General features: G+C 43.5%; 1 protein-coding gene across 2 annotated transcripts in view; it reads left to right on the top strand.

The window, feature by feature from the left end:
* The window catches only part of LOC106579218 (rhomboid-related protein 1), a 56,203-nt gene that overhangs the window by 13,523 nt on the left and 18,680 nt on the right, over window positions 1–24,000 (top strand). For both annotated transcript variants that reach the window (XR_001322610.2, XM_014158912.2), the window contains exons 2-5: window positions 1,305–1,463; window positions 8,499–8,723; window positions 9,593–9,741; window positions 10,793–10,905. Coding sequence is in view for 1 of the 2 variants with exons in the window: in XM_014158912.2 (XP_014014387.1) it covers window positions 1,305–1,463; window positions 8,499–8,723; window positions 9,593–9,741; window positions 10,793–10,905 (646 nt within the window). In the remaining variant the exon portion in view is untranslated. The remainder of the gene's footprint in view (window positions 1–1,304; window positions 1,464–8,498; window positions 8,724–9,592; window positions 9,742–10,792; window positions 10,906–24,000) is intronic.

Raw genomic sequence — 24,000 nt, 5'->3', positions numbered from 1 at the left:
GGGCCATCTATATTCAGAACGAAATGGCCCAAACCACAATGGGGAACATTGAGAGTCCCTCCTATCTTTACACAGACCAACATGATACACACTGTGGGTGACTCCAGAGTGATGCAACAGCTGAAAGACCACTGTTCCGCCCTGGAGCGACAAGGAGCTGTTGGTTTACTCTCAGATGACTAATGAGTCTACGTTAGCATTACTGGAAACATAGTAAAGGGCTAGGCACTGAGCGGTCGTCCCATGTGGTCTGTTTGTGCTGGATGGGTTTGGCCTTAGGTAAACTCATTCACAGGCACAGCTAGACACCCTAAAGAGAAACTAGCACTGGATATTAATGAGCCATTGAATCAAATTAAATTGAATATTTAAAAAAGGAAGGAAAATAGGCAGTTGATGACGGATAGATACAGTACAAACATAAAAACACAGTCGGACGAGGGCTCATACACACTGTACACCACACGCACATACACGCTATACTTTATGGGCCATTTTTAACCGGCACTATTTCGGACGGTTAAACTCTGGCGATTTTTATGACACTCCCCCACTTAAATTAATCACGGGTAGACCGAGGCATGCGAGCTTCAGCGGTAGTAAGACTCCAGAGAATCTAATGCTCTCTACTGATTTCATTCTGTACAACGACATATGGTGACAGCGGTGGGATTTCAGTCGTACAGTGGGTTCAGGTCACGGTGTACCATTTTGACATGTTGGCCCATTTTGGTTATCAGTCCTGCCAAATGACTGATGTTATCAGCCTGCTCTTTTCTTCTCGCCTGCCCATTTAATTAGAATAAATACAGCTAGCTAGTGTTCTGTTTTTCAGCAGGTCTAATTCTTCCATTGACGTTCCCACTGATAGTATGGCTTAATTAATGCTGCTCTCATTGACAGACTCTTCTCTCTTGGCTCCGTTGCTCTCCATTGTCCTGGTCTGTCTGTTCTATTGTGTGTCTGCTGTCGACTGTTGTCTACGGACTAGTTGATAACTACAGTACCTCTCTACATAACTGTTGCCTATTGAGCGCAGGATGCTTTTAAAAAGCACTGCAGAAAAGATGTGTTCTGATGATCAAGAATGGGAGGTAGAGAAAGAGAATTATTCGAAATGAACAGGATTAATTCCCTTTCAATTTACTCAACGTAGGAAAGGAATGTCACTTTTCAAATCTTGAATTCCCTGAATTGAAATGGAATTGAGCCGATCCTTGCTAATAAGCACTACTACTAGAATCATCAACAGCAGCATTCTGATCAGCCTGCACTGATATTCATGTGTTGTTGTGTTTTGCCAGCTGGACCCAGACAACACCGGTTTCATCGCAGTGGAGAACTTCACCAGTCTGGTGGAGCACCATGAGCTGCAGCTGGACCCCTCCAAACTGGACATGCTGTTTGCCCTGGTGCAGAGCAACGAGGATGGACAGGTGTGCTACCAGGAGCTCATCGAGCTGGTGAGTGACTGGGAACGGACACACACACACACACACACACACACACACACACACACACACACACACACACACACACACACACACACACACACACACAGACACACACACACACACACACAACACACACACACACACACACACACACACACACACACACACACACACACGTATAGTACGTGCACACACTTGCTACAGAATGATTCGAGAAAAGACAGGTTCATGATGTCAAAATGCACCTGCCCATTGCAGTTTTTAGTTCTTCAGAAAGAGGTTTGATCTTTTTAATTAAATGTAATTATAAATACACACAAACACACACACACACACACACACACACACACACACACACACACACACACACACACACACACACACACACACACACACAGTGATACATTATACTGTATTAGCTGTTGGTGGAGCAAAGGGGAAAATCCTGCCTCAGTGTCTTCTACTGAGCAGTGTTCTGAGTTCTGATGCTGCTAGGAGGTCAGAGACATTCTTATTCATTCCTCTCCACTTAACCTGTCTGTGTTTAGACCTTTGTTCCTATATATCGAATTAATGCAAAGCCTTTTAAAGGGGCTGAGGTGATTCTTAGCCCTGAGTGTAGCCGTAGACCAGAGCATGTTTCTTCTTCTCGCAGCATATGGGTTTAAGCAGCGTGATTAATTCAACACGATGCAATTCCTGACATGTTTTCACTTCCCTAAGCTGGTTCATTCCTTCGCTACTGTTCTGCTCATGGTTTGTAATGAAAGCTGTTCCATTTAGTTCCCCTTCCAAATGCTCAGGTCTCGCTTCTAGTGTGTGAGCAGCAATGCAGATGCAGGTGCTCTCGCTGACATTCCAACCCCTTCCTTTAGTTTGCCCTTCTCCTATCGTCCACCCCTCCCTTTTTGGATCTTCATGCCTCTTCCTTCTGTTACTCCCTCCATCCCAGATGTGATACTCTTCCCTCCGACTACTCCCTTCTGCAAATCTGATCCTCCTTTAATAGTATCCCTTTATTCATAACGTACCCCCCTCTCTCCCCAATATCACCCCCCCTTTCCTTTAACCCCCCGTCTCAACCGCTCAGAATTTATTTTCTTCTCCGTCACCCGTGCAGCTCCAGATCGTATGTTAAAACCCTCCCCAGGTTTAGGCAGCATCAGCGAGACAGTTTAATATTCACCGTCAGCCAAATGCAAATTGGGTTCGATCAGCCAGGCATTGGTAGTAGCAGGCAGTAATCTAAGGTAATTTGAGATTGCTCAGCCTCACAGAGATATCGACATCCATGTCTGATTGGTAAAGATTTGTCTGACAAACGTGTGCACACACACAGTTTGCATACATTTTTCACTGAATGGGCACAGACACACACTCACAGAGGACGTGCACTTGCTCACTAACACATGATCAGGGAGGCTAATACATACACACACAGACTCATTCATCATACACATGCTCAGCGTACAAATTTGCTGACTAATTTGGATGATATTCAAATGCTGACGGGAATCTGCTCTCTTCTCTGTGTGATGTGTATCTTATAGGAGCAGGTCTGTATTGGTGGCGCTCTGGTTTAGTTTGTCGGGGAGAACATGCAAATGTAGCGTGACATTTTTAACCAGGTCATAACCAAGCTGACACCCCCCAGCCTCCCTCTGGTTGTCTTCTTCTTCTCTTTCTATCACGTTTTATTTTTCCTTCTCTCTTCCTCCTTTTGTCCCCTCTTTCTTTCTCTCTATCTATCTATCTATCTATCTATCTATCTATCTATCTATCTATCTATCTATCTATCTATCTATCTATCTATCTATCTATCTATCTATCTATCTATCTATCTATCTATCTATCTATCTATCTATCTATCTATCTATCTATCTTTCTTTCTTTCTTTCTTTCCATCTCCTTCACTTTTCCTCTGTCTGCCTGCCTCTCTCCCTCCCTCTCCTTCAGGGAGATTTATAAGAGGGACACCATTGACAGTATGTGATGGATGAATGGTATTTTGAGTTGGAAAGCGCACAGCTGCCATTGTATTATCTCCAGTGTCTACAGTCTGCCGTATGGCCTGAATTAAGACCTGGCAAAGAAGATAAAACACCCCTGCCTGTGGAGCTGGAGCAGTGTGTGTGTGTGTGTGTGTGTGTGTGTGTGTGTGTGTGTGTGTGTGTGTGTGTGTGTGTGTGTGTGTGTGTGTGTGTGTGTGTGTGTGTGTGTGTGTGTGTGACACTGTGTGTGTGACAGTGTGTGTGTGACAGTGTGTGTGTGACAGTGTGTGCTTGTGCATGTGTGCTGTGTGTGTTTTCACACATCTGTACACTGTGCACTCTACATACTGTACATTAGCGTTATGTCTAGCCGTTTGGCCCCGAGGCTTGGGACTTTCATCCTGTTGGTCTGCTGAACAGGGATGTTAAACTTTCCTTTGCGATATTGGTCTTCGGGCTCGGTGTGAGTTGTTGATCCACACATACTGTCTGTACGTGATTGGGTGTAAATGTGTCGGAAGCGAGCTCTTGGCCCAGTAGCGTGTGGCTGCGTGAGTGTGTAAATGTGTTTGACTTCATGTTTTTCATGCCGGCTGATCGGAGCCAGAGAGCTCCATCGGACCAGCCTGAGGGATGAATAACTAGCGCTCCACTAAAGCCTCTCAGGAGGATCGCAGACCTGTACTCCGAGAGGCCCACACACACTTACAAACACACACACACACACACACACACACACACACACACACACACACACACACACACACACACACACACACACACACTTACAAACACACACCTCATTGTCAGGTGACTGTGTTCAGGAAATATTCCTTTCCCTAGTCATTGTTCCTCCTTAATCGGAGATACACCAATACGGATCCCACCACTGCCACCATCTGCCAGTGTGCGTTGTGTTTTAGTCATGGCAGACAAATATATAAAACGTTAGGCGAACTTTACCAAGCATGCTTCAGTCAACTACAGTACATAGTGAAGTGACAATATTTCCGGTTTTCTGTTTAACACTAATATTGCTGCAGGGATTCTGTGTTTCTGCTTCACTTGAAGAGGGGACGAGGTTGACACCCTAAGCCCAGAGCACCGTTTGTCACTTGTGACCTGACTGAAGCTCTCTTTGGGAGTGTTTAGAGTCCCCAGCAAGGCCATTTGGGATATTTAGTGGCTCCAGTGTGGTCGTTCTAGTGTTTAGAGACTTCAACGGAGTCGTTCTGACAGTATTTAGTGCCCAGGGTGCATCTGTCTTCTGAGTTGACGTGCAGGGTCTCACTGGAGGGAAAGACAAAGAGGATACAGATGCACCTTATCATCCCTGACACACACACACACACACACACACACACACACACACACACACACACACACACACACACACACACACACACACACACACACACACACACACAATGGCTGTTCATCGTACATACATACTGTACATCAGCTCCACACACACACACCCTCGCAACACACACACACACACACACCCTCGCAACATACACACACAAACACACTCTCGCAATACACACTACAAACTCAGGCAAGCACCATGTCTCTTTTAGGTGGGTTGCTGGCTCTAAAGTGGTGCACTTTGCTTAAGTGTCGTGGAGTGAAGGTTTTTCCAGTTTAGGTCCTGATGATTAAACCATGAAGGAGGGTTATGGCTATGGGCTGCTTGGGAGATAAAGGTGGGCTCTCATTTTAAAAGGATTTTGGTAGAATGGCTCTGAGAATCTGGGTCAGTGGAAAAGGTGGGCGAACACAGTGATTACTGTGTGTGTGTGTGTGTGTGTGTGTGTGTGTGTGTGTGTGTGTGTGTGTGAGTGAGTAGTGGTGAGTGGTGTGAGTGGGTGTGTGGTGAGGAGGGTGAGTGAGTGAGTGTGAGTGTGTGTGTGTGTGTGTGTGTGTGTGTGTGTGTGTGTGTATTTAATAGCTTAATAATGCATTATTAATGACCAGTAAATGAGAAGTAAATGGTGTGCTGATCCTGTTTAACAGAACTAAGTGATGGTGAGTCATTTACTCCATGGTGATTCAGGACTTTTTTATTTAACCTTCATTAGGACATTAGGATTCCAACCTGGTTCTGCACAGTATGTAGTAAATCATTTAGTTACATTAATTGAATGAGCTCTGCATTGCTTGCTGTTTGTGGTTTTAGGCTGGGTTTCTGTATAGCACTATGCGGCATAGCCTAGTAGCCTAGTGGTTAGTGTTGGACTAGTAACCGCAAAGGTTGCAAGATCGAATCCCTGAGCTGACAAGGTAAAAATCTGTCGTTCTGCCCCTGAACAAGGCAGTTAACCCACTGTTCCTAGGCCGTCATTGTAAATAATAATTTGTTCTTAACTGACTTGCCTAGTTAAATAAAGGTGAAAAAAGTGATATCATTAATACATTTGATTTGATTATTCATCAAGCTAGCTAGCTTTTAGCAGTAGGACTCTCTGACTGTGCACCTGGAGGACTCTCCCAATCAGCGATTCATGAAATAATTTCAGCTCACATTGTTTGGTGAGCATCAGGCCCAACTTTGGAAATGTTCTGGAATGGATAGCCTGAATAATTTAGAATGACTCCATACCGAACTCAATATACACATGTACCTCTATAAAGAGACGACTATGGATCAAATAGCATCTTTATGTTTCATTATTAATTCAAACTATTGAGCAGTACAGTATTGACCAAACACCAGTACTAATTAAGTCATGAAGGACAGAGGCTGGAGCTGAGTACCAACATGTACTGTAACCACCCTGCTGTTTTAAATACACACACACACACACAGGTACACACACACACCGATGTCAATTAGGTCCAATCCGGTCTCCCTGGAAGGGAATTGTATCTATAGCTCCATCCTCAGACTTAGCCTTTAATATCAATTATTTTCCCTGGCATCTCCTTCTTGTAAGGGGAGTTTTAGCAGCGTACCATGTTGATGCCAGAGTCTGAGGTTCTCATGAGTAGTGATGGGATGTGATGCTAGCACACCCTGCTAGAGTGCTCCTACTGAGTTTCTCAGGGCTCACCAGTCAAGTCGTCAGCTCCCGCGCTAACGCGCTTTATTGTCTGCCTCCCTCTCTCACGTCCCGAACTTCAAAGGCCGCTTAATGCTCATGTTAGAAGCGGCGGTTCCTCATGTCGGGTGGAGAAGGCGGGGCAGAATGAGAAGTGTCTATCGGGAAATGTCTCCCGGGAACATTCGGGAGCACAAATGTCAAGAGAGCGAGATGAAACGTGCCACTAAGAGGAGAGGCAGCAGGTGTTTTGGGAGAACGAACAGATAAAACACTGGAAACACAGGCATCGTTTAGAAAATAAATCCCACAGAGAAGAAAAAAAATATGTTTGTGTATACATCCCCCAACCACACACAAACACCTTCCTTTTATCTTAAGTCTTCTAATAAAGACATTATTGAAGACGGGTGGAAACAATTCACTTCCGCAGTCCAACGGCAGCCGTCCTTTCCCGGAGCGAGTCGATCCACACCGGTATCCCATTTTCCCTCCCTAATTTCCCTTTCCTTATTTCCTAATGTCTCCCACCCACCCCCTCTCTTCTGCTTTCCTCTCCCTCCTAGCGCACGTACAGTATAATTACATTTCCTGGGCTCGATCTCCGTGCTAAAATATGCTGTGGTGCATCCACGGGAGGGCCGGCAGCTCCTCTCGTGCTCACGCTGGTTATCGCCATGCCACAGGCCCACACTCGCTCATTGTTCAACCCCGGCATCGTAATTACTTAATACGTGTCTCACGGCATCCCGCTCCGCTAAACTTCCCCACCACCATCCACCACCGCTCTACAGACTAACTATATTTCTGTTATTATTAAATTATTTACTTTAATATCCTCAGACAGCTAAGATCCATTTGTATGTGATTTGTTTGTTTATATATTTCTTAGTCTCCTTATTTTTCTTTCTTTAATTAGGGCTGTATTGATATTGCCCCCAATTTCTTTCATTATTATTATGCTCCCCACAATGTCCGGATTTAATGAGCCTGCACACAACAGCACCTAATGAATTACGGTTGGTTTGCTTTAGCTGCCTGTCTGGGGGGGGGGACTATGACAACTGCTGCAGTACAGATGGATACAATAGGAATGTGGCTTGCAATATTGCCTGTGTGTCATCTTGGATTGAAGCCTTTCTCCATTGTATAGGTAAACGCAGATCGGTTTGCTTTTTCCACTGTCCTGTCCTTGTGGAGCTTTCAGATTTATCTTCGCTATAATTTTTTGTTCAATTTTTTATATTATTTAAGAGGACGTTCATTTTCTTCCAGATTCATGCTACAATATGTGTCTTATCTAGTAATATCTAGTGATATTTTGGGCTTCAACTGTCAGAGTGATGGTTGCACCAGGGTGTTTTCTCAAGGTCCTACCAAAGCAGCAAACATCCAGGGTTCCATGTACCATGTCACGCTAGCCCCCAGCAGTGCCGTTACTGCTAACTTAGCAAACCTGGAGTCTCCATGATAACAGGAACCTGTCACCCGTCTCCCCACCGCATTCTCCTTCCCTCCTCCTTTGGTAAAACAGTTCTACTCAGCAGAGCTTTGCCCCTCAATGGCAAAATCACACATTTATTTTGAGTGAAGAGAGTGTGTACCTGTCAAGGCAAGGCAGCACTGAAATAATCTCCTCCATTTTTAGCACTGAACGGTTCAAGTTGACGTACGTCTTTACTCTCCCATGGAAACTGGAAGAACGGAGATTCTCTTTGTTTAAAGTTAGCACTTTGAATGTCTTAGCCCCAGCTAGGCTCATGGCTTTTTGGTTCTCTGTGCCTTCAAAAGTTTGCTTCAGCACTTTTGGAAGACATGGGGTTACTGCATAATGGTTGTGTTTTAACTTCTTAAAGCAGTTGGAGGTATTTAGCATGCCAATTGTAATTAGCAATCAAATTATAGCTTTCTCTGTCAGATTCAAAGAAATACTAACTTCTCTCTCTCTCTCCTTCTCGCTCTCTCCTTCTCTCTTTGTCTCTCTCTCTCTCTCTATCTTCCACCCTCCTCAGATGAGCAGCAAGCGCTCCAGCAGTTTCCGACGGGCCATCGCCAATGGCCGCCGCACACTGCAGCGGGAGATCCTATTGGACGAGACGGGCCTGGGCGTGTACAAGCGCTTTGTGCGCTACGTGGCATATGAGATCCTGCCCTGCGAGACAGACCGGCGCTGGTACTTCCACCAGAACAGCTTGTGTCCCCCTCCTGTCTTCATGGCCATCATTACCATCATCCAGGTGAGAGGTCTAAGATGAGTGAGCTGCTCATTGTTAAGACTTTATTACGTTGTGACCCACCTGAAGATGTTAGTATTAACGTATGACCTTTAAAATAAGCAGTGCAATGTTTCTGGCATAAAACATACTTAGCTTGAAGAATGAGGAAATGGATGTGACCCGATAATGGGCACTGGGCAGTCTGGACACTGACCCACGCTTTGGTAAACAGTGGTTAAGGGTGCGTATATTCAATGCCCGACCTCGAAGGCAACACTGTCAAATTGGCTTTCATGTTCGGATTCTTGGATTCTTATCAGCAACTGATGTCGAACTGGGCAACCAAGCCAGTGGAATATTCTCTGGCCAATTTAGGGATGTTAATGGAACAATTTAGTGACGGGAAAGAAAAGAAAACCACCAGACCACTTTAGCCCGGGTGGCCATGACTTGAATAGGCAATGCTATAAAACCTGCTGCAACTCAACGAAGCCACAGCACTTCCTCTTCTAACTCAGTGTCATTCTGAAGAAAGCCAAGTACTGTAAGTGCTCTTAAATGCTTCACAATGGCAGTGAACGGTCTGTAATGACAATTTGGCTACGAAAAATACTATTTCCCGTTCATTTAAATTCATTGAAATGATGATTAATTGATCTATGAAAAGGAGCTAATGGAATCGGACCAGCTGTGTGTGTCTCTCTCTCTGTGCATCGCCTGTCGGTGCCAATGGAAGTCTTCAACAAAAACAAAAAGACAACATTCATGGCATTTATTAGCTGAATCCCAATTGGCTCTCATAACAGAACTCTGTACTATAAGATATAAATGAGTGTCTGAATGAAGAGACGCGGGTATGAACCCAGCGCGTGTGTCGCCTCTCCCGTCAGATCATTGTGTTCATGTGCTACGGCATCATGCTGAATAAGTGGGTACTGCAGACATACCAGCCAGACTTCATGAAGAGCTCCCTGGTGTACCATCCCAGACACCGCCTCCAGGTGTGGCGTTTCTTCAGCTACATGTTCATGCACGTTGGGTAAGAAACCACTCCACCTCATTCACACACACACACACACACCGTCACTCACTCACAGTGCGAAGCAAAATGTAATTGATACTGCATTGTCAGATAATAGACAGGGTTGATGGATAGACGGTGATAGATGACTTCTGTAGATACCTTTGATGAAGTGTCTAGACCAAAGGAGCTGATTTAAAACACTAAATCAAATCAAATGTATTTATATAGCCCTTCTTACATCAGCTGATATCTCAAAGTGCTGTACAGAAACCCAGCCTAAAACCCCAAACAGCAAGCAATGCAGGTGTAGAAGCACGGTGGCTAGGAAAAACTCCCTAGAAAGGCCAAAACCTAGGAAGAAACCTAGAGAGGAACCAGGCTATGAGGGGTGGCCAGTCCTCTTCTGGCTGTGCCGGGTGGAGATTATAACAGCACATGGCCAAGATGTTCAAATGTTCATAAATGACCAGCACGGTCAAATAATAATAATCATAGTAGTTGTCGAGGGTGCAACAAGTCAGCAACTCAAGAGTAAGTGTCAGTTGGCTTTTTCATAGCCGATCTTTGAGAGTATCTCTACCGCTCCTGCTGTCTCTAGAGAGTTGAAAACAACAGGTCTGGGACAGGTAGCACGTCCGGTGAACAGGTCAGGGTTCCATAGCCGCAGGCAGAACAGTTGAAACTGGAGCAGCAGCACGGCCAGGTGGACTGGGGACAGCAAGGTGTCATTATGCCAGGTAGTCCTGAGGCATGGTCCTAGGGCTCAGGTCCTCCGAGAGAAAGAAAGAAAGAAAGAAAGAAAGAAAGAAAGAAAGAAAGAAAGAAAGAAAGAAAGAAAGAAAGAGAGAATTAGAGAGAGCATATTTAAATTCACATAGGACACTCGATAAGACAAGAGAAATACTCCAGATGTAACAGACTGACCCTAGCCCCCCGACACATAAACTACTGCAGCATAAATACTGGAGGCTGAGACAGGAGGGGTCAGGAGACACTATGCATTATTCCTTTGTCATTGAGACCAGTGTCCTCCTCCTGTTCACTGTCCCTGTTCACTGTCTCTCAGGTTGGAACAGCTGGGGTTCAACGCTCTGCTCCAGCTGATGATCGGTGTTCCCTTGGAGATGGTCCATGGCATCCTACGCATCAGTCTGCTCTACATGGCTGGTGTAGTGGCAGGTGAGTGTCACTGTGTTAGCATCATTGGTTGATGTGATACTATGGTGGGTTAATGTGTTAGCATTGCTGTATTTATTTTACTGCTGATAGTACTGTATTTTGGTACTTTGGTGTTTTAGTATATTATTGTGTTGGTGTGATATTGTGGTTCCTTTGTGTATTAGTCTGTTCCACATGGCTGATAAGTTAGCCATAAAGGGTAAGTGCGCACTACTGTTCTCATCCAACACAGTGGTTTGTATAAGTGTTTTAGTATGTGCACTTCAAAGATCACGTACTGTCGTGGTCTGTTTGATCCTTTTGATATATGAGATCGACCGGCTCGATTCAGTCTTATGTAGCAAAATTTGTATTGGTGTTTTTTACATTGGATAAAAGTAGAGACTCAGAGCTAGAACATTGTATAGCATACTCTACAGTTGAGGAACAATGGGAAAGTAATTCTGCTTTGAAAGTTGACAAACTTGTAACCCCACTTTTGAGAAAATGTTCCTTGAATAATTTGGTATCCCTACTGGAGAGCTCTTCTTTGTCTACACCCATTCAGCATCGTTCACACCCTCTTAAGCCTTAGCTCCACCCGTCTCTTTAAGGATTCACGTGAGGCCATGTGCTAAACAAAGTGAGTACGGTAGTGTACTAAACAGCCAAAGGTTTCACGACTAAAGGCTTGTTTTTACTACGTCTATCAACATGTCTTTAGCTATACAGTTGTCGTAGTGACATCAGGAACATTCTATTGTCGTCCGACATCAAACTTGTTGTTGTCTTTATGAATAAGTAGAAACACAAAAACGACAGGCTGCATGACATTAGCAGCCTGGTGGTCCAACATCGCATAACTGGTGTATTTTAACACCAACAAACCCATCTGTTTAAAAATGAATTTAGTATATGTCAATCAAACAAATTAGGCAATGTTTTGTTTCATTTTTAGCGTGTTAGCTATCTACAGTGCTGTGAAAAACTATTTGCCCCTTTACAATTTTCTCTACTTTTGCATATTTTTATTACAGAATGATCTTCAACCAAAACCTAATATTAGATAAATGGAACCTGAGTGAACAAATAACACATAATTACGTACTTATTTAATTTATTTCATGAACAAAGTTATGCAACACCCAATGCCTCTGTGAAAAGTAAATTCCCCCCTTACACTCAATAACTGGTTGTGCCACCTTTATCTGCAATGACTGCAACCAAATGCTTCTGTAGTTGTTGATCAGTCCACTGATCTGCTTTAACTCAGCAACTTTTGTGAGTCCAGGTCACATAACTGTATATATATTGAACCACTTTTGTTCAGAGCAGGAGCTGACGCACATGAAGGACTGTTGACAACAAACTTCCTTTCTTTCCGTCCTCCTCATTGGCAGTGTGGAGATTGAGGCCTATGAATCCACTTTGATTCTGTGATGATGTGGTTTCCGTTGCCATATCCCACCCCCACTACTGCAGAAATCGTATCGACACTGACGCACAAAACTATTGTTTCCATAGCTCTCTTCCATCTACATTCTGCATTATTTTGTTTTCTGACTTCGTAAATCACTTTCTCAATTACTTTTATTTGATTGCTGTCAGAAGCTGAAGCCTAATTCCAATTTAGCGATATTCATTCATTTTGCTAGACCTGAATAATTTCATGGACTGTTTCTCAATTGTCTACTAAAAACAATTCTTTCACTACCCCTGTTTTCCTCCTAGCGTAGAGATGTAGGATCTTAATTTGTGCCAGTTTGCTACAGCAGCAAAATAATCCTTCAACAGGAAATATGAATTATTATGTGGGTTATAATTAATTGATATTTTTGTAGGGGTTGATATATTTTTCGTAAGAGAAAATCAAGTCTGAAATTTCAGTGGAAATTACAAACTTCAGAAGCCTTGTTAAACCGCAAATACACTGCACGTTTTATATTTCCTGTATTGCAGTAAAGTTCTCCAGCAACAGTGTGATCAAATTAAGATCCTACATCTGTAAGCTGGTCTAAATGTCGTTCAACTCCTTGTACTCCCTGAAAATGACGCACACACACACACACAGTACATGCTCATGCATTATTGGAGCTTTGATGAAAAAAAATGTATGATGACAGAATCGCAGAGAGGTGGAAAGAGAGAGAGAGAGAAAGCGATAGGGGGAGAAGCTGAGTAATGCAGGCTTCATCTATCTGATATTGGCATAAGAGCAGACAAGATTGTTGGATTTGAGATGCAATCAAAACTGAAGGGGGAGGAAAAGCAGTGGCAGACCTTTTCGAAGCAGGTGGAGCAGTGCCAGGGGAGTTTACATTTTTTAATTTATTTTTTATTTCACCTTTATTTAACCAGGTAGGCAAGTTGAGAACAAGTTCTCATTTACAATTGCAACCTGGCCAAGATAAAGCAAAGCAGTTCGACAACATACAACAACACAGAATTACACATGGAGTAAAAACAAACATACAGTCAATAATACAGTAGAAAAATAAGTCTATATACAACGTGAGCAAATGAGGTGAGATAAGGGAGGTAAAGGCAAAAAGGCCATGGTGGCAAAGTAAATACAATATAGCAAGTAAAACACTGGAATGGTAGATTTGTAGTAGAAGAAAGTGCAAAGTAGAAATAGAAATAATGGGGTGCAAAGGAGCAAAATAAATAAATAAATAAATAAATACAGTAGGGGAAGTGGTAGTTGTTTGGGCTAAATTATAGATGGGCTATGTACAGGTGCAGTGATCTGTGAGCTGCTCTGACAGCTGGTGCTTAAAGCTAGTGAGGGAGATAAGTGTTTCCAGTTTCAGAGATTTTTGTAGTTTGATCCAGTCATTGGCAGCAGAGAACTGGAAGGAGAGACGGCCAAAGGAGGAATTGGCTTTGGGGGTGACCAGAGAGATATACCTGCTGGGGCGCGTGCTACAGGTGGGTGCTGCTATGGTGACCAGTGAGCGGAGATAAGGGGGGACTTTACCTAGCAGGGTCTTGTAGATGACCTGGAGCCAGTGGGTTTGGCGACGATTATGAAGCGAGGGCCAGCCAACGAGAGCGTACAGGTCGCAGTGGTGGGTAGTATATGGGGCTTTGGTGACAAAACGGATGGCACTGTGATAGACTGCATCCAGTTTGTTGAGTAGGGTATTGGAGGCTATTTTGTAAATGACATCGCCGAAGTCGAGGATCGGTAGGATGGTCAGTTTTACGAGGGTATGTTTGGCAGCATGAGTGAAGGATGCTTTGTTGCGAAATAGGAAGCCAATTCTAGATTTAACTTTGGATTGGAGATGTTTGATGTGAGTCTGGAAGGAGAGTTTACAGTCTAACCAGACACCTGGGTATTTGTAGTTGTCCACATATTCTAAGTTTTACTTGTATTTAGGAGCAGTTGGAGGCCACGGAAGGAGAGTTGTATGGCATTGAAGCTCGTCTGGAGGGTTGTTAACACAGTGTCCAAAGAAGGGCCAGAAGTATACAGAATGGTGTCGTCTGCGTAGAGGTGTATCAGAGACTCACCAGCAGCAAGAGCGACATCATTGATGTATACAGAGAAAAGAGTTGGCCCAAGAATTGAATCCTGTGCCACCCCCATAGAGACTGCCAGAGGTCCGGACAACAGGCCCTCCGATTTGACACACTGAACTCTATCAGAGAAGTAGTTGGTGAACCAGGCGAGGCAATCATTTAAGAAACCACGGCTATTGAGCCTGCCGATGAGGATGTGGTGATTGACAGAGTCGAAAGCTTTGGCCAGGTCAATGAATACGGCAGCACAGTACTGTTTCTTATCGATGGCGGTTACGATATCGTTTAGGACCTTGAGCGTGGCTGAGGTGCACCCATGACCAGCTCTGAAACCAGATTGCATAGCGGAGAAGGTGCGGTGGGTTTCGAAATGGTCGGTAATCTGTTTGGGGTTTGGGGTTCATAGGCTCAGCCGGGACTCAAAATCACAGGTTCAGGTAGGGTTATAGGGGGACTAATGATGAGAGGTACATGTACTAACAGGGGAGTTGTGAGAGAGCGAGGATTGACTTCCAGGTGAGAGGTCAATGGGGCCAACCGCCGCAGCTCTAGGCATAGTGGGAGGGTAATAAAGACACGGAACCCCGAGCCCTCTTGCCTTCGGCTAACATTTTACATGAAAATAACAGGCAGACATTAAATGGGGTGGGGGGGGTGGGGGGTGGGGGTGGGGGGGGGGGGGGGTTACTGACGCTCCGACTGGAGTTTTAGTTTGGCTTATTTAATGGCAGACACGATATAGCAAGCCTTAAAGCTTTATGCTGTTGGAATACATTTTCTGTGATATGAAGTTTGAGTTAGGGCCCAGCAGCAGCCTCCATTAACATACTGTAGGCGATCATAACAATACATTTTCTACTGTGCTTTCCATGGGTTATTCCAATATGCCAATCTTTTGTGAAGTTAATGCCTACCTCAAGGAGAACAACCCTGTGACGTTGAGTCTTCTTTTTCATTCAAGTCTCTGTTTTTCCCAGAAATCTCCTCTCTTTGATTGTTTGTGAATTATATAAAAGTTGCCCAGGGATACAGATTACTGGAACTCAGTTTGTAGCCTCATGTTTATATGCATGTTTTGTCTTGCTTACGAGTTCAATCGTGTCAGAATGTGTTTGTTTTTCTTGGAGAGCAGTAGACCTCACAGGGTTTAGTCGTGCTCTGTGATTACATCCTCACAGACCTTCAGCAGCTAGTGAGCGTGTGTCTTCACTCGCGGTACAAGAGTTATAGGGAGTCGATTATACACAGTAAACATGTCCAATCTATAGTTATTTTCAGGTTTCTCTTTTGAGTAAATATACCATCAGCTCTTCATTAAATTATGTGGAGGATGATGAAGCCTTGCTAATCCATGAAAGCAGCACTGCTGGTTTTCAGTATTCACCAGAACATAGCCTAATTAATTCATTATTGTAATAGAAGGTCACTGCACAAAGCCTTGTATTTCCAAGTGTAAATACGCTTATACTTTCATTAGTGTGTGTGCATTAGTGTGTGGGTGTTGACCGAAAAGCAGTGGACCTTGTAGGCCTATAGGGACCAGTGGCGGCTGGTGACCTGAACAATTTAGGAGGATGGGAGACCCACGGTATAGGCAGACCGCACAGAGACGACAAAGCCTGTTTCAAAATTGTTAATGGCAAATTCTTTTATAACCTTAAACACTTAAAGACATTAAGAGTAAAATATGTTGGGGAATGGGAATGAGAGGTCTACTTACACAGTGTTGGAAGGGAATCACAGTAGTGACTGAATGAGGGTATGAGGCATGAGTGGAGCTGTTCAGACTTGACTTCAGTGCAGGACAGGCTCATCGTGGTTGGACGGTGTTGGAGAACAGTGCGACACTTCCGCTGAGGGCAGGACAGGATTTGACTGGGAAGTCAAAAAACAAGAACACAACGCAGATAGACAAAAAAAAACTAAGAATGAGTTTGTCCAAGCCAGGATTAAAAACACATTGATGTGTATGTGTAATAACGTGATTGTGTTGGTGTATATGATTGACTCTACATACAGTAATGAGAGAACATTGACAGGGTTTCTTACAGTGCTTGGAGAGGAAACATTCAATGTGCCAATGGATGAGAGGGCACAATCAGGTCATATCAGGAGAGAGTTGACACGTAGTGGAGTGGACATCCCTTCTTAATCAGGGAACGGGAGGGGACTTAGCTATAAATACAAATAGCAGATCCATTCTATTAGAGCAGTACCATCATAGGTTTGGGCAACACGTTTCTCCATGAAGTTAAACTCAGACATCTCAGACTTCACAAAGTAAAACACAGACTGCGCATCAAGGTAGCCAAATAAATGTTCCTGAATAAAGCCCTGATCATCCACATAACTGACACTAACTAAGAACTGCGAGCGACAGCTGATGTCTGTGATTTCATCCATTTACCATGCGATAACATGTGCTGCGCCAACCTCTCTTTTAATCTCACTTGTAATGGATGATGCAATGGAAGCCATCAAATCATTCTGAATTGATTTTGACTGTAACAGAGACGCAGGAAGCAGGTGCAGTCGGTGAGTTCAATAGGAACGACCAGAGTGAATACAAAAACATGAACCATGAACATGAAAACAGGAAACAATACTACCTAATGGGTGATACAACGGAGTGCTAGATAAAGGGGAAGTCATCAGGGAGTGATGGAGTCCAGGTGTGCCTCATGATGGGGCGCAGATGTGCGTAATGATGGTTGCCAGGTGTGCATAATGATGGGTTGCCAGGACCGGTGGTTAGTAGACCGGTGAAGTCGAGCTCTGGAGTGGGGGAGCGGGAGTAGACGTGACATCGACATCCCAGAGAAGACAGTAGATACTTCCATGGCCGAGCAGCCGCACACAAGCCTAAGATCACCATGCGTAATGCCAAGCGTCTGCTGGTGTGATGTAAAGCTCGCCGCCATTGGACTCTGGAGCAGTGGAAACACGTTCTCTGGAGTGATGAATCATGCTTCACCATCTGGGAGTCTGACGGACGAATCTGGGTTTAGCGAATGCCAGGAGAACGCTACAATGCATAGTGCTAGCTGTAAAGTTTGGTGGAAGAGGAATAATGGTCTGGGGCTGTTTTTTATGGTTCGGGCTAGGCCCCTTAGTTTTAGTGAAGGGAAATCTTAACGCTACAACATACAATGACATTCTGGACGATTCAATGCTTCCAAAAGTTTAGGGAAGGCCCTTTCCTGTTTCAGCATGACAATGCCCCCATGCACAAAGTGAGGTCCATACAGAAATGGTTTGTCGAGATCGGTGTGGAAGAACTTGACAGGCACAGAGCCCTGACCTCAACCCCATCGAAACACTTTTGGGATGAATTTGAACGCCGACTGCAAGCCAGGCCTAATTGCCCACCATCAGTGCCCGACCTCACTGATGCTCTTGTGGCTGAATGGAAGCAAGTCCCCGCAGCAATTTTCCAACATCTAGTGGAAAGCCTTTCCAGAAGAGTGGAGGCTGTCCATGATTTTGGAATGAGTTGTTCGACAAACAGGTGTCCACATACTTTTGGTCATGTAGTGTATGTGGAAAAATCCATACTGTAGCTCCCATATCAACATATTCATTCAAACAAAGATAACAAATATGGCTTTGCAGTAATGCTGATTTTCAATTCGAATAATGGTTTCAATCCATCATTGAGTTCTCTCTTAATGGGTTTGATTCAGGAGCATTCTGTTGGGCATCCAGTTATCAATGTGATAGAAACCTGAAACGGGGCTGAATCGATTTTTTTGTTTTCTCTGTTCTTCAGTTTTGTAGAAATTGCTATGATATTTCTACAACGCGCCTTGTATTGTTTTGAGAAAATATTCACATTTCTTTGCAAGGGACCTGTGTGGGTTGACAAGTCATTGTCGATTTTGTCTCATAGTTTCATCATGTCTTGGATACACATTAAATCGGTATTAAGGAGTCCACATTGTATTTCCCAAAGGGGAAATTTAAGGCATATAAATTTGATGCGCCATGATATGAGATGGATTAGCTATCCTTTGTATTTGATATAATATTTTATCAGAATACAATGTCAGAAACTTGGCCCTCTTTAATCTCTTCCCAGGAAGTTGATTTGTATGAGTGTTGTTGTGGATACCTGGTATGGCTGTCGTGTTACAGAGGATTCCGATCAGACAGTTATTTTCCCTTTTCTTAGGCCCAATGTGGGAAAACTTTAAGCCAGCCTTTAGGGAGAGGGAAAGGGAGAATGAGAGCACAGTAGAAGAGTAGAGAGGAGGAGAGAAGAGGGTGCAGAGAACACAGGGCTAGATAAATCACCTCGGGTGCCAGGGAGAGGTGACTCAGGGTGTGACTCAGACACCCTGGCACTGAGGCTCTGACTCCAGGCGGAAGGATATTTAATATTCACTGTGGTCTGATTTGAGAGAGAGGAGACACTCTTTTGGCTTATGTAGTTGTCAATATGGCTTTGCTTCTGCTAGCTGAGTCACTTGCTTTATTATACGTTTGGTTCTGTGAATTTATGAATGGTGTTCTACACTACACAGTACATTAGTAGTATAGCCTGTACTGAGCTCTGTTTAACCTGTATTTGTTTATAGACCCTGGTGTTGCATTAAGCCCCTGGCCTTGTGTGTAGTTCTGTGGCTGTGAGTGCCTCAATGTAGTCTCCCGGTGGCAGGGTAGTGTGAATCTGCATTGAGGAGGCAGGCAGGGTGACCTTGGCGCGGTGCAGTGGGTGGCTGGTTCATTGGCTGCCGGTGTGATTATGGTAATCCCCCAGCCCTCCTCCATGGGGCCCTTCTCACCGTCAACCCCACCACACAATGTGGCACCATCCAGGCTCACTTCCTCTCCCAGTCTTCCCTCTGCGGCCTCACTGGTAATGATACCAATGATAACGGATGGCTTTAGTGTAGTGCAAGTTGTTCAACCTCATCCGAGGATCCTGGAAGTGTGGGGGTGTTGCCCATCTCATGCTTTGTTGTAATGCAGCAACACCCTCCTGGGTGATGCACGGTGACCATTTTGTGCCAGAATCCTTTCTGAAGTGTTGTGGTTGTCCCAAATAATGACTTTATATTCTATTTCTGTGGGTTGTCCAGTTACATTCTGTTTGTTTCCATTGGACACTGAACAGTGGCTCCATAACCTTGAGCAAAAGCACAGGACTGTATTTCATGGATGTTTTCTTGGCAATCTTAAAAAAAAATTGGAATCATTTTCTCCCAAGGTCATCTGTTGTGTCTGTTTGCTGAAAAGTAGCCGTGACTTGAGGACGATATTGGTTGTGACTAGAATCTACACTCTTAGGAAAAAAGGAGCTATCTATAACCTAAAAGGCTTCTTCGGCTGTCCCCATAGGAGAACCCTTTGAAGAACCCTTTTTGGTTCCAGGTAGAACCCTTCTCCCATTGGGACAACCGAATAACCTTTTTGGAAACGTTTTTTTTAAATAGTGTATTCACATACCAGTAGCCACTCATACTTACCAGCACAGGCATTCACACACACCCAGAGACACAAACAGTACAAACAAACACCATAGTATACACCACACTTACACTCTCATTTGCTTATGCAGCCCCCCCCCCTCTCTCTCTCTCTCTCTCTCTCTCTCTCGCAATCTCTCAGAAACACGCAAACACACGTGCACACCACACCCAGAGGTGAGATGTGATTATATCTGGCCTCTGACACCCGGTGCTGTGTTGAATGGTCTCTTCTCTCAGCAGCTCTGAGGATGTGACTGCTGGTGACTATTGATTTTTCTCGGTGCCCCCTGTGCTTCCGGGAAACATAAATATTATCATATTTTTCCCAGCCTGACAAATTTGGACAGAGTAGAACGCTGCCTGTGATAGAATAAACCGAATCAATCTCCGAGGAGACCAAGGGCAAGGTGTCTTTGGACCGGGTGTTTTAGCACAGCGCAAATGTTCCGAATTTTATATCTCTCTGTGGGATGATTTGAAGCGCTGCTCTCGCATCGCACTCATGTTTTTATTGCTGTTTTTGTTTTTATAGAGTAGCGTTTAAGGAACCCTCTGATTATGTGGAACTCAGTGTTTAGACTGGGCTGTTGTGTTGTTTGTACATTGAGCTTAAATGTTGTCTCTCTCTGGCTAATATGACCACACTCACTGACACACACGCTCACACATAGGCTCAAAACCACATGCAGATACACTCCCGCTCACACACATCCACGCCACACATCAACTCCATGACTGCTTCTACTGGACTCCTATTTATTATTACTACACAATGACTATGTATTATTACTGCACAATGACTATTTATTATGACTACACAATGACTATTTATTATTACTGCACAATGACTATTTATTATTACTGCACAATGACTATGTATTATTACTGCACAATGACTATTTATTATTACTGCACAATGACTATTTATTATGACTACACAATGACTATTTATAATGACTACACAATGACTATTTATTATTACTACACAATGACTATTTACTATTACTACACAATGACTATTTATTATTACTGCACAATTACTATTTATTATGACTACACAATGACTATTTATTATTACTGCACAATGACTATTTATAATGACTACACAATGACTATTTATTATTACTACACAATGACTATTTACTATTACTACACAATGACGATGTATTATTACTACACAACGACTATGTATTATTACTACACAATGACTATGTATTATTACTACACAATGACTATGTATTATTACTACACAATGACTATTTATTATTACTACACAATGACTATGTATTATTACTACACAATGACTATTTATTATTACTACACAATGACTATGTATTATTACTACACAACGACTATGTATTATTACTACACAATGACTATGTATTATTACTGCACAATGACTATGTATTATTACTACACAGTGACTAGTTATTATTACTACACAATGACTATGTATTATTACTACACAATGACTATTTATTATTACTACACAATGACTATGTATTATTACTACACAATGACTATGTATTATTACTACACAATGACTATTTATTATTACTACACAATGACTAGTTATTATTACTGCGCAATCTATTTCAGAACTCCCCGGCACGTGTAAATATCCTACTTTCGTCTGAGTGCCTTCTTGTATTATATTTGAGCAACATTTGATCCTATTTTTATTGATTGAGTTTTTATTGTTATTATTCTTTATACACTTACTTGCTTCCCTATTGTTGTTGCATTGTCTAGTGGTGAACCTGCAAGTAAGCATTTTGTTGCACTGTGTACTCCATGTGCATCATGTGTATACAGTATGACAGAAAACAAACTTCAACTTGATATGGGGACTCTGGTGGTGTGCTGTGACTGGATGTCCAGGTGTAAGTGTTTTGAAAGGACTCATTCCCTTGGTGACCTGGTATGTGTGAACTGGGGATGATGAGTAAAAGGCCTCAGTCTCCTCTTTCCGTTAAGGTCATTCGTCGATTTGAATCTCTTCCTCTGTCCTCTGACTCTACACCAAGCCAGGGAGATGGATTGTGGTGGCAGATTGGATGGGGACTGATTGTAGATTGTTCCGCTCCCCTTAGAGAAAAGCCACAGAGAGGAGGATGAGGATATTTCCTTTATCTTTCCGTGCCCACGAAGGACCAGAGAAGGGCTGGCAGGGAGAGGGATCTCTATATCTCTATCCCAGATATACCTCCATATTTTAAACAAACTTTCCCAGATTGACAGGACCATTGCAGTTCTATTGGGACTTGAAAATGGACTCCCGTCAAGTAAATGACCTTTGGCGTTATGCCCATATCAAATAGAGTAGACAAAAGCCCATGTGAAAGATGGCTAGCCTCCAGTTATGTCACCCCATCCACCCTCATCCCGCCCACTCCTGTCCGCCACTCATTATCAAGACCAGGCAGTAGAGTTCCCGTATGCCCTCATCCTGTTGCGTGTGGCTCTTGTTGTGTAATGACTGCAGATACCACTCCATCAGAAATCTATTTGACCAAGGAACAAATGTGCACAACTTTATAGATCTGTGCTGTATAAGGTTTAAGGCTAAGGTTAGGTTTAAGATAAAGGCTGTGTTTGTTTCCTTGCAAAGATGTTCCATGTGTGTTTATCCCAGTGTAACAGAACAATGTGTTGACCTTCTGACCTAAGCTCAGTTGCAGTCCTTTCATGTGCACCACTTGTGAGCATTCATTCCCCATTGCAGTAAACTTGTGTTGATTTTAGATTGTCAAGGTTGCTGATTACAATTTCCTAGTCATGTTTACTGTGGCTGCCTCCTCTCTCAACCTTGTTCTCTGCAGCACTGCAAACAGCACACTAATTCATCTCTGTCTCGTTAAAGGATGTCAGTTTCACTTTGCCTGAAGAACAGTGGTTACTCCTACTCCGGGTAAACCCCCCACCCCTCGAGAAAACACACACCTGCCTTTTGTTAAGTTTCCTGCCCCCATACGCTCTCTCTACTCTCTCTCTCTCTCATCCTCTCTCTCTCACCCCCTTTCTCTTTCTCTCCCTCCCTCTCCCTCCATTTCGGCTTGGGAAATAAATCTGATCAGGCATTTCCTCAGTTTATTAGCCCGGCGAGGCAGCCTTTCGAGTGGGAGAGTGCTGACTGCAGCACCTCTCACTTGCAGGGCCGGGAGATGTAATACATAGCAGATGTATCTGTCTGAGGCGAGCGTGTACAAACTGAGCAACCGGAACTTCAACTAAACAATCCTCTCAGAGGATAGAAATAGCCTCTATTGAAAAGATCTTTGAAAGGAAGAATTCTCAAGCACCTGAGTTCGGTTTAAGGCTGAGGCAAAGTGGAGTGTAGTTCATTTCAACCGTTTGGTATTGATTATAGACACACATCAATGACGATTACCACGATAACATTTTTAGAAAAACACGCTGTCCATGCATGCAGTTTAGTCTGGGTAATAGCAAACTATGTGGGATCAGATATCAGACACGGTCATCGCCGTTCCGTGAATTGAGAGCTCTGGCGATGATGAGTTGACTGACAAAATGTTTTATATCCTTCCTTTCGCAGTGAAGGATTAAAAGGAACGGGGTATGTGAATCACGGAGTGTGTGAATCACATGAATAAATCACCCCTCATTGTCCTTGCAGCGTCCCTTTCTGATTCACTTATTGACTGGCCAATCAGAAAATGCTGCTCAATGCATGTTAATGCTCTGGGCCAATTAATCAATTGGTGTCCTTAGTGCTCCACACAGTTTGGGTCATATAATAAAATAGGTTGACAAATCCCACGTTTTGGTTAAGCTCTTATCTGTCCAAAAATCACCTAAAATGTGTAACGCTACAACGATACTTTAACCTGTTCCACCTACAACTGTTTAACCCTGCTGTGCTGTTGAAATACTCTATACGGCAGCTATCCTTTTGAAGGATTCTTAAGTTATTGCATCATTTTATGTTCTGTTCTGTAGCTGCCAGTTGAGCCACTGGAGTGACTCCCTTAGGCACTCAGCTCTGGTCTGGGGTCAGTTTTCCCTTGGTCATGGTTAGCCATTGCTTAAGGGCATCATCTACTAACATCACTGCCAATCTGCTTGGTTTAGTTTGACAGGCACAACCAGAATC

Source organism: Salmo salar, chromosome ssa19 (genome assembly GCF_905237065.1).
Source record: "Salmo salar chromosome ssa19, Ssal_v3.1, whole genome shotgun sequence".
NCBI lineage: Eukaryota > Metazoa > Chordata > Actinopteri > Salmoniformes > Salmonidae > Salmo > Salmo salar.
The sequence above is the reverse complement of the archived record's forward strand: the minus strand, read 5'-3'. Positions and strand labels throughout refer to the sequence as shown.